Below are 11,686 nucleotides of genomic sequence, written 5' to 3' on the forward strand. Positions count from 1 at the left end.
GGTACATGCATACTTATAGTTGTCATGGTCTAGTTTGTTGCATTTCATTCCTATATTACTTTACAAAAGCAAATGGGTGCTTTTTAAACTGATCATCTCGTATTGTTGTGTTAGGTGGCACCACAAGTCTAATCTTGGGTGATCATCGAATGTACTTTTCGGCACAAATCACCTGCATATGACTCATCAATCATCACTTTACATGTCAAGCATAATTTGGGTCGCATATCTTTTTACGAAACCCATTCTGTAAGCTTGTACATGAGTTAGGTACAAATTAGCTTTTCCATTCACAGACTCCATGCTTTTTAAAATGATCATCTCATATTATTGTGTTAGGTGGCACTACAAGTCTAATCTTGGATGATCATCAAATTTACTTTTCGGTGCATATCACCTGCATATGACTCATCAATCGTCACTTTATATGTAAAGCATAGTTTGGGTCGCACATCTTTTTGCAAAACCCATTCTGTAATCTTGTACACGAGTTAGGTATAAATTAGCTTTTCCATTCACACACTCCATGTTTTACTCGATTAATTGTTCCCTGGAACTGATTTTGTAATGTTACATGGATTGGTAAGATAAACATGCATTACTAGAGCACGGCATGACTCATAGGATGCTCTTTACATGTCAAGGATTGCCATGGAGCTATGCTCCGATGTTGTGAAACTGATCTTGTACAGGATGTACGCATGCATCATGAGCTATGAGTTTGTAATCCTCCAAGGTTGATATCTGCTGCTAAGCCCAACCATACTCAAGCTGCCAAGCCCTTCTTTTCGTCAAAAGCAAATTCTATTGTTCACTGGGTTGGGTGGGCCTGATCTTAACGTTGAAATGGTCACGATATATACATGGGTATATATAAGATCTTTTTTTAGATGCATTCAGTCATTTTGATGCTCAAGAAGAGATACCCGATGTAGTGAAACGTGAAACCTTCATGTCGGGGTAAAAGAGAAAACGTCGTGTTGAGACGAGGTCCTAACTCGCTTTCTTGAATTTTTCCAAGGACCTTTCACATAAGATTTGATAAACACATGCACACAAAACTTCTAGTCGAGGGCACGTCTCGTACTCTGTGATTTCTCTTTATTTTTTCTCAATTTTCTTGTTACAACACTCATGCACACACCCATGTATATGTAGGACCAAGTTGTACACCTAGCCAGCGGACCTGACCCTAAGCGCTAGACATGCACGGACACAAACTAAACTGATGTCTACTAAACATGCATAAACCGGCGTAGACTAAACATGCATGTATCTGTGCATGTACTACTAGGATAGGACTATACTACTACTCTTGAATGGACTCAAATTTACTTACTTAATCTAATTACATGGCAATCACTTACATGTTAAACCAAAATCAAACACAACTTAGTAGTACTAGCACATAGGCAATTTGGATTACTTGAAGTCTTCAACATTCACCTCCTAATCCAAACTTTTGACTCATCGACTTGGAACCAGCACATCATCAAGACTACCAACCATGCTGCCACATCTTAGTGTCCTACATGCAGACCAAATGCATGACCTCATGTAAGAACTCAACTTAACTGGTGCACATCCATCTTCACGCTTGTCTTCGTCTTCTTATGAGTTGTGACCTTTATAATCATATGAGCATCATGCTATGTGTGTGTATAAATAACATGTATCACACCACAAACTCTACAACTCAAAGCATATATTATCCAAAAGCTCTAAAGAGCAAACATAAAAAAGTTATTACAGGCTAGGGTCACATAACTCAACACACATAGAAGCACACAACTAAAGCAAATTGTGTCTTAGTAAAGAATAAGTTTAACAAACAACCTAAGAGGCTTTAAAGTAAAGCAACACGCTCCCAAGATACTAGATTGCATTTGGGGCCTCTAAGCTACTTGTCAATATTTTATCTCCATGTATGAACCAACATTTGAGATTGATGATCTCCTTTGCAGTGAGTTAATTAAAAGCAAGTGTGAGTACAAATGTACTTGGCAAGCCTTACATTAGAACTAGCTACATTATGCTTTGGGTGTCAAGAGAAGGTATGTGGATTAGTTTCCAGAAGCGCCAGCTTTAACCTTGGCTACTCTGACCTAGGACTACAAGTAGATTTGTAACAGAGGTAAGAGAGCACGCATGAGTCCTTCATATAGCTTAATCAATACACCAACATGCATAATTCCTCGACTCACCCACGCGGAAGCAATTCAAGGTGGTAAGAGAGCACACATGAGTCCATCTAGCTTAATCACCACATCAATACACCAAAATGCATAATTCCTTGACTCACCCATGCGGAAGCAATTCAAGGTGGTAAGAGAGCACACATGAGTCCAGCATCTAGCATAATCACCACATCAATACACCAACATGCATAATTTCTCGACTCACCCATGCGGAAGCAATTATAGATACTTAGGCTTAATTCTAAAAAAAAGATACTTAGGATTATCTTGATAGTTTTTAAGGTAACCATTAATGGTGTATATGATCAAGCATAGATCAAGTAGTCACATAACTGCGGGCATGGCTATTCGAAAAGTTTTAACCCTGCAGGGGTTGATACGTCTCAAGCGTATCTATAATTGGTTTCTTGTGCCATGCTATTTTTGTATCACTGTTGCATAAGTTTGGCATCACTTTTTATTATTTTATTCGACTAACCTATTAAGTAAGTGCCCAGTGTCAGTACTGCGTGTTTTTGGAATTTGCATAAGTAATTTTTTTTAGGACCAAAAAATTGAAATAAGAATCTTTTTCTAAACTTTCAAGCCAAAAGAGACTTTGAGCTAGAAGCTCACCTGGGGGGGGGGGGCACCAGCCCAACGCATGGACCCATGACGCAACCTAGGGTTGGGGCGCGCAGAGCCCCTTGACCTCCTCCCGGCCGCCTCTCGCCCCCCTCGCTCTACATATACTAAAAATGCTTGAAAGATTTTAACATTTTTTCTATCAACGACACTTCTCGATCTGAAGCGATCTTCTTCAGCCCTTTTCTGGCACCCCGCCGAAGGGTCGAATTGATCCTCGTCAACCTCTCCATCATCTTGCTACTCCTATGGTGATGCGATTTTATAGCCCACTCTCATGGTTGAGCATTTGTACCAATAGCAATATGTTTTATCTCACTCTTTTGATCAGTTTTCAACCTTGATTGTTATCATGGGCTTGTTAATGGAGTCGAACTATGTGATCTATCCCTTCTATTCTCGTTGTAATGAATTGGATTTTGCTCATGCTATGAGTTTCTTTAAGTAGGATCGAATCTTTCGGGAAACAATGAGATTATATGATGCATATGTAGTATAATTTTCGAAGATATCGGTACTCGCATTGGGATGACTCTATGAATTATGATTAGTATAATTTTCAGGGTTACCGAGGTGACTTTGGGGCGTGCCCTGTGGATTAAGATTATAAATACAAAATTAGAAATGCGAGGAAAATATCTTTCAAATGATACAAAACATTTTTTCAAAACTAAGTGAAACATTTTTACATTATATAAACATTTTTCTAAAATGTGACGAGCATATTTTTGAAACACGTGAACATTTTGTTATGTCATGAACAATTTTATGAATGGTATGAATATCTTTTTTGAACACAAAAACAATTTTTACATTACATAAATAGTTTTAATCGTACGTAAGAGCATCTCCAACAGAAGCGCTATATAAGCGACGCGCGGTATAAAAGTTGCTTTTAGCGCGCGCGGACCTGATTTAAAGTCTCCAGGAGCCGCACAAAAAGCGCGCGCGCGCTATAACTAATACAGCACGCGCATTAAAAAGGCATCGCGTGCAACATATTTAGTGCGCCCGGTCGCGCGCGCTGCAAACTTTGGGCTGCTGCAGATGGGACCGCTGGACTCACGCGCTGCATATTTTACAGCGCTTGTTGGAGCAAACGTCTTCTAGCGCCCTAAAAAAACTACTTGCGCGCTGTAAACCCATTTTTTGGGCGCCAGGCATTGGGCGGCTGTTGGAGATGCTCTAAGTTTTTTAGAAAAATCTGTAGATTAATTTTAAGATATTTATATTTGTACTTATTTGAAATAAAAAATCAACGAAAACAAAGGAACGAAGCAAGCCAGCCGCTTCCGTTTTGGGGGACCGAACATGGCCCTACTATCTCAGCCCTGTACCGTGCTTGGGCTGGCCCATGCTAGCATTAAAGGCCGACACGCTGGCCTAAACTGGAAAAAGTCCACCTCCTCTCAGACGTCTCTCCACCGCCCAAAAAAGTGGGAGACGAGCACCGCCGCTCGCCGACGACCAGCAGGCGGCGCAGATCCGGAGCCGCTGGTTGAGGGGACGCCGCAGTACGCGCGCACATGGCCGGGAACCGGCGCCGCCGCCGTCGCGGGAGAGCGCGGCCGCAGCAGGCCGCCGAACCCTCGCCGCCGCCGGCACCAGCCAGCCTCAGCTCCTCCAGGTGAGCACGCTCGCCTCGCCCTTACCCTAGCCTTGCTTATCTCGTCGATTTCTCATTCCAAAGCTTATTGAACAGATCTAGCCTAGTACTCCCTGTTGCTGCATGTCCTGACTCCTGACATCCTGCGTGAAATTGTTGTTGGCCACGAGATCTGTACTGTACTGTACATAGGGGAACTGGGAACTCTGAACAGTAAAATTGTTTGCAACTCGTCCAAGAAATTACACCCTAGAGCGGTTGAACACAACAATTATATACCATAGGGTGGTTGCACATTAAGGACAATACTCTGTTGTACAGAATATCATGCTGTAGGTGATCCTGATGTAGCCTGTTCTGGTTAAAGTTTAGCATATTGATATGCGCTTGTTACAATCGAATGGGAAACTTAATTTACTTGTCTGTTCCTTGGCGATAGTTTGTTCTACAATAATTTGCCGGCAGGTGGGCATTGCAATCCTATATACGCAGCCTGCACTCTGTCAGTCTATCTGTCTTACTGTAGTAGAAGTTCCGGCAGGATCTGTTCTCAGAATTATTTGACAGTACCTCCCACAAGGCCGTGCAGTCTGTTTCACCCACAACCAGCCGCCCTGTAAACTTCAGATAACTGACGGAGACAAACCAACCACCACATCGAACAGCTTCAACCTCCTCTGCCTCAGAACACAGGCTTCTCTTTCTCCAGGTAGAAAGCAAGACCACGCCATTATGGTCCCTTGCCAAAGCACCAGCACGTCCCTGCCCCGTAGCCTCAACGAAAGAACCATCGGTGTTCGTATTGAATTATTGATATATACATCTCACGATGGGAATGAATTTTGTTCAGTTAAACTGTCATGCTTTTTTGCCTTAGTGTGTAGTAAGAGCATATATACTGGAAATCCAATCCAACCTCCTCTGTCACATATATACCACATTTCTAATAAATTACTAGCTATATCTCTGTTATATTTGAGTTCTTTCTTCTGACCCTTGAATTTTCTCCATGACAGGGAAGTTGCTGTTGCAGCAAGGCCCTCTAAGAAAATCTGTGATGCCTCTGGATCTATTTCCTCACCTTCGTCAGGATCTCATGCCTGGGAAAACCTTCTAGACAGCCTGCTCCACCAAATCATTTCTCTCATTAGCTCATTCCATGACTTGCTTGCTTTCCGCGGCACCTGTCACTCATGGCATGCTGCAGCCTCTTCCTTCCCATCTGCATATACCTTCAGCTTCCCACCCCTCCACCTCAAACCAGATGTAAGCCAAGAGAGTTACAACTCTGATCGCAAATCGCAGCTTGTTGATCCTGCTAAGAAAAGTTTATCCCATCGTTGTTCAGCGCCTGGAATTACTCCACATCCCATGCGCTATCTGGGCTGCTCATATGGTTATCTTATCTTCTCTGATAGGAGACACTGCCATCTCGTCGATGTGTACACTGGCACAAAGGTGAAGCCGCCAAAATTCCAATCTGAGAGTAACACTTTGATCTACTTTGGCATCCTTACGGCTCCACTAAATTCGCCCAATTCACGTCTCATCCTTTTCTCGAGAATCTCCATGCTCCAGTGGCAGGTTGGAACAAATTCCTGGACAGAGCACCCTCATGTTGGTGAACTCATCCATCAGATTGTGCTCTTCAAAGGCCAGATGTTTGCCATGGACTTTGTTCAAAGGCTACATACCATACACATAGCACCTGAGCTCAGCATGCAGGAAGTAGCAGTTATGTGGGAACAGAGCATGCTCGTAGGCCTGCATTCTAAGCCATGGTTGGTGGTCTGTGGTGACATGCTTCTCTTGGTAGATCTCTCGGTAAGCATGGACCAACTGTTTGGCTTTCCTGGCACCTTTCAAGTCTTCCGCCTCGACTTCTCAGTTGAACCAGCTAAGTGGGTGAAGATGGATAAGTTGGACAATTGGGCTCTCTTCCTTACCAATGATAGGAGAAACCCTACACTTTCTTGCATGAACCCTGAAAGATGGGGTGGAAAGAGTAACTATATTTATGTTCCAACAAAATCAGAAGATTTTGATGAGCCATGGACTGCAATAGAGGTTGGACAGCCGGTGCCCAGCTCGACTCACCGTATGTCATTCAGTTCCGCAGCCACTGCCCATTGCAGTCCACTAAATAGCCTCTGGGTGCTTCCCAGTTTGGTCTACGGGGTTGACCAGTGATTGGTCATCGTTGCTTGTTGCAGTTGCAGGGCTTTTCGTAGTCTTTCACAATGCCAGTCTGTCGGTTCCTGCTTTTATATTATTCAGTTAGCCGCTAGGTTCTGTAACTCCCATGGTTTCTTGACTTGGCAAATGTGTTGTGTAGAAAAATATTTATCTGTATTGTCTCCAGGAAGTGATTGTCCTGCACTAGCTCTATGGGGATTAATCGAATTCTTATGTAGCAGCTTGGTTGACATTAATTCTGTGACTGGGCAAGAAAGCACATTCTGAATATGCAAACACTGTTTCGAATCCAGTAACTCTTTATATACATGTTTGTGGTTGTGTGCTCTTTGATGTAGTCTCTTTTCATATGTTCCTTGTGCCTCTATTATTTCTTCTTTCATGTTTTGAATTTCTTTTGATATAATGGGAGGCATACAGTATAGAGTGATGGTTCATTCCAGTAAGATTCTGCTAAGATTTCTTCTACCGTACAGAACATGCAAATTCGGCCAACAGCTTTATTCAGGAGCAGATGTTTGTTATTTCCAAGTTGCAATAGTACTGGCCACACAGGGTGATGTATCACACTTTTATTTTGTCACCGCTTCATCAATCAGCTGAGCACTGATCGATCCAGCTAGCACAGCAGTACAGCACTGATCTTAGCAGCCACCACCAGCACAGGTAGTGGCCAGGCATGCTGTAGGGGGGTTGTGGTGCAATAATCTGAGATGTATGAGCTGCGCATCGATGGGAGGGTGTGAAGCACCATGCTCATTATCTCAAACTGAACCTGCTGCAGAGGCTGACCCAAACTCCACCATGTAAGAAGGTTCAGTGAGGTGAGAGGCTTCTGACATTTCATTTATCATGTAAAACATGCAATTTTATTCGGACAAAAGCTTTATTCAGAAACAGAGGTCTGTTGTTTCCAAGTTGCAATAGTACTGGCCACACATGATGATGTATGGCACTTTTATTTTGTAACTCTTCATCGATCAACTAAACGGTGATCGATCTAGCTAGCACATCACAGATCTTAGCAGGCACCACCAGCACAGGTAGCTGTCATGGGGATGCTGTAGATGGCGGGGGTGATGGTGCTGCACGGGGTGGTGGTGCAATATTGTGGGATGTTCACGCTGCACATTGACGGAAGGGTCTGAAGCACCATCCTCATTATCTCAACCGGAACCTGCTGCTGAGGCTGGCCGAAACTTTGCCCTTGCTGCTGCTGAGGCTGGCCGAAACGTTGCCCTTGCTGCTGCCGCATGATGATCTGTGACACGCTACAGACGGCCTGGCACCGAGCCTGCTCCGAGATCTGGGCCAGCGGCTGGCAGCACTGTTGCCGCATCAACTGGCAACTGCTTGCCTGCCACATCTGTGACTGGACATATGGTGTCTGGATGCACTGCTGCAGGAAAGCAGCGCATGTGTTCATCTGCGGCTGTGGCTGCGGCTGCTGCTGGCATTGCCCGTAGCCCTGGCTACAGGTAGTGTACAGCTGCGCAACTGCGCTTGTCGCCGTGAAGGCGAGGAGAGCGAGGATGAACATGGTCTTCATGGTGGCTGGCTATAAGCTTGCTTTGGTGTTTATGTTTGTGTGAAGGGTGATGAGGGAGGGTCTTCATGGTGCAGGCCTATTTATAGCTGCCATGGCATCATGTTGTGCATTGCATTCCTAGGTTCCTATGCTAAAGCTTTTGCGTGCTTTTCCAACTGATCATCTCACACTCTTGTGTTAGGTGGCGCTACAAGTCCAATCTTGGATGGTCGTCAAATATACTTTTCAGCACATATCGTGTAGATATCAGTCAGCTTGCGCCTGACCTCGATAATCCATATGACTCATCACTGATCATTTTACATGTCAAGTGTATATCTCGATTGTGTCTTTTTCGCGAAATCAGTTTTGTTGTCTTGTACAAGTTGTTAGATATAAATCAGATTGGCATGTCCAGCACTCCATCTTACTGTTTTCTGAAAACTGGTTTTGTATCGTTCTACTAATTGATAATTGGTAATATAAACGGCATCAGCAGAGCATTGATGACTCATAAATTTCCCTTTACATGTCAAGGATTGTCATGGAGCTATGCTTTGGCGTGTGAAACTGAATTTGTTGTTTTTTGTACGCTGAGTTTAATTGCTTCCTGGAACTGGTTTTGTAGTCTTGTATAAGCTGGTAGGAGATAAAATGCCATGAGTCATCAAATGAGTTTTACTCGTGGGAAGTCTGATGTAGCATTTTTGTAGCTTTGGCGAGTGAACCTAAACTTTTTCTTTTTTTTGTAAAAGGTATGTGTTTTATGCATGTATCATGAGGAGAGTGGATTTTTTTAGCTCGAGCTCCATGCAGGTCTTTTTTCAAAATTCGGAAAGTCATATTTTGAAGTTCCAAAAAATCTGAAAAAAATACACATGGACTGCATCTTTTCAACAACAACAACAACAACAACAAACAAGTTGGGGTAGCTTGAGCTGAAGATCTCGCAACCAACTCATGGTTCTGGCATATGGATAGCTAACTTTCATGCACCCCTTTCCATGGCTAGTTCTTCGTTGATATTTCAGTCCTTCGGACTTCTCTCATGTCAAGTTTGGTCTATCCCGCTCTCTCTTACATTATCAACACGTTTTAGCCATCCTTCTGGATGCCTGCGCTGAATATGCCCAAACCATCTAAGACGATTTTGGACAAGCTTCTCTTCAGTCAGTGTTACCCCAACTTCTTTAATGAATACTGCACATGTGTTAGAAATACAAGGTTTTTTTTTTCTACTGCTCACACTAAAATGTACTCCCTCTGTTTCAAACTACTCGTCGTGGTTTTAGTTCAAATTTGAACTAAAACCACGACGAGTAATTTGGAACGGAGGGAGTATTTTGTCATGAAATTTTACAGAGATGTATACCAGTGTTCCAATGTGTCTATTCTTTGTTCGGCCCATCAAATACCTAATTCCCAAATTAAGATGTTCACTAGGATAAACTAGACCGAGATTAATGTTTTTTGTGCAGACCTAGTGTTGTGTTTTTTGTGGTTATTTCTGACATGTTATGGACTTAAATAGATGGACATAGCTGTTGAAACCTGGGGCTGTGACAGGTTTTAGTGATACCTAGATAGATACTTCATCTGTTTCGGAATTAGTTGCGCTCAAACGGATGTATCTTGACGTATTTTAGTGCTAGATACATTTGCTTGAGCGTCAACTAATTCCTGATGGAGGGAGCAGTATAAATATAGAATTCGCAACACAAGTAAGCTAAACCAGAATGGAACCCTTTGACTCCGCCCCGATAATAATCTTGCGAACAAGGTGCTTAACCCTTTGCTATAGAATTATATCGTGATATAGGTGACCATGTACTCCCTCCATTCCTAAGTATAAGTGTATTTTGGAGATATCAATAAGAACTACATAAGGATGTATATAGACATACTTTAGAGTATAGATTCACTCATTTTGTTTCGTATGTAGTCCATATTGAAATCTGTAAAAAGACTTATATTTAGATACAGGGGGAGTAGTTCGCTAGAAAAATCATTCCTATGAAGTTTGGGCTGGACTTGTATCAAGTGTTGCTTCTCAATAGAGTTATATTCCAGTATACATATCCTCCATTCTTCTATCTTGTATCCAACCTTCCAACCAACGATGACAAAATGTGGCTAGTATGCTTGTTCAGTTTTTGGTACCTCCACGGTTTCTTGACTTGGCACCAAGTGTATAGAGCACAAGAATATTAATATATGTTGTCTCCCGCCCGTGATTGTGCTGCACAATGCTCAATGGCTATGACATGTCGGCAATTAATCAGCTTCTGATGTAGCATTGAGTTTTATCGTGTGTGTTGGATAATAACTTTACGTGTGTCAACAATGTTATCGAATCCATTAATATTTTTATGAAGCTTGTTCATGTGTGTATGTTCCTTGATCCAGTCTCTCTTCCTACGTATTTACCGTCCCTATCTTCATGTTGTGAAATTTTGGTTTAATTGGGAGCCATGTAGAGTATGATGATTGTTCAATTCAGTGAGATGTGTCATAGATTTCATTTGTTTCACGGAAAATAAACCACCCCTAGAGTATAAGGTTTTTCCTGATGGTGTAAAACAGTAAAATAAAATATGTGGGTGTGCCAATATCCATTCATATATACGAAATAAAAATACAAACATGTGGCATACAAAAAAAGTATAATTAGGAGTGAAATTATGAAAATATATCTTATGCCTTTAGATATTATTCAGTTATATCTACTAGGTTTTGTAACTTCCATGGTTTCTTGACTTTGCAAATGTATTATGCACAATAATATGTATCTATATTGTCTCCAGGAAGTGATCATCCTGCAGTGGCTCTATGGGGATTAATCGACTTCTTATGTAGCAGCTTGGTTGACATTAATTCTATGATTGAACAAGAAAGCACATAGTGAATATGTCAACATTGTTTCAAATCTGCAACTCTTTATATATTGCTCACACATGTTTGTGGCCGTGTGTTGTTTGATCTGGTCTCTCTCCATATGTGCCTTGTGCTGCTCTTTTACTTCTCCTTTCGTGTTCTGAATTTATCTTGATTTAGTGGGAGGCATACAATAGATTGATGGTCCATTTCGGTCAGATGCTTCTGAGATTTCATCTATCACGCAAAACATGCAATTTTATTTGGACAACAAATTTATTCAGGAGCAGATGTTTGTTATTTCGAAGTTGCAATTGTACTGGCCACACAAGATGATGCGTGGGACCTGTATTTTATCATCGCTTCATCGATTAACTGAACACTGATCGACCTTGCTAGCACAACACAGATTTTAGCAGCCACCACCAGCACATGTAGGGGCCACAGTCATGCTGTAGAGAGGGTGGAGTGATGCTGCTCCAGGGGGCGGTAATGCAGTAATCTGGGGTGTACAGGCTGCACATTGGCAGAAGGCTGTGAAGTACCATCCTCAGTATCTCAAACTGAACGTGCTGCGGAGGCTGGCCGTAACTTTGCCATGTAAGAAGGTCAATAAGGTGAGATACTTCTATGATCTCATTTATCATGCAAAACATGCAA

At 42.2% G+C, this 11,686-nt stretch overlaps 2 protein-coding genes across 2 annotated transcripts; one reads left to right on the plus strand and one right to left on the minus strand.

Annotated features, from left to right (window-relative positions):
- The first annotated feature begins 4,231 nt into the window (after positions 1–4,231).
- LOC119329360 lies at positions 4,232–6,931 on the plus strand. The gene is made up of 2 exons (XM_037602401.1): positions 4,232–4,449; positions 5,445–6,931. The coding sequence occupies exons 1-2, from the start codon at positions 4,349–4,351 to the stop codon at positions 6,616–6,618; spliced, it is 1,275 nt and encodes a 424-aa protein (XP_037458298.1). The 5' UTR covers positions 4,232–4,348; the 3' UTR covers positions 6,619–6,931.
- A 518-nt stretch (positions 6,932–7,449) lies between these two features.
- LOC119329362 (avenin-like a3) lies at positions 7,450–8,235 on the minus strand. Its single transcript, XM_037602402.1, has one exon. It carries the CDS (start codon positions 8,171–8,173, stop codon positions 7,646–7,648), a length of 528 nt encoding a protein of 175 aa, XP_037458299.1. The 5' UTR covers positions 8,174–8,235; the 3' UTR covers positions 7,450–7,645.
- Between the last annotated feature and the right edge of the window lie 3,451 nt (positions 8,236–11,686).

Source organism: Triticum dicoccoides, chromosome 7A, assembly GCF_002162155.2.
Source record: "Triticum dicoccoides isolate Atlit2015 ecotype Zavitan chromosome 7A, WEW_v2.0, whole genome shotgun sequence".
In the NCBI taxonomy this organism is placed as follows: domain Eukaryota; kingdom Viridiplantae; phylum Streptophyta; class Magnoliopsida; order Poales; family Poaceae; genus Triticum; species Triticum dicoccoides.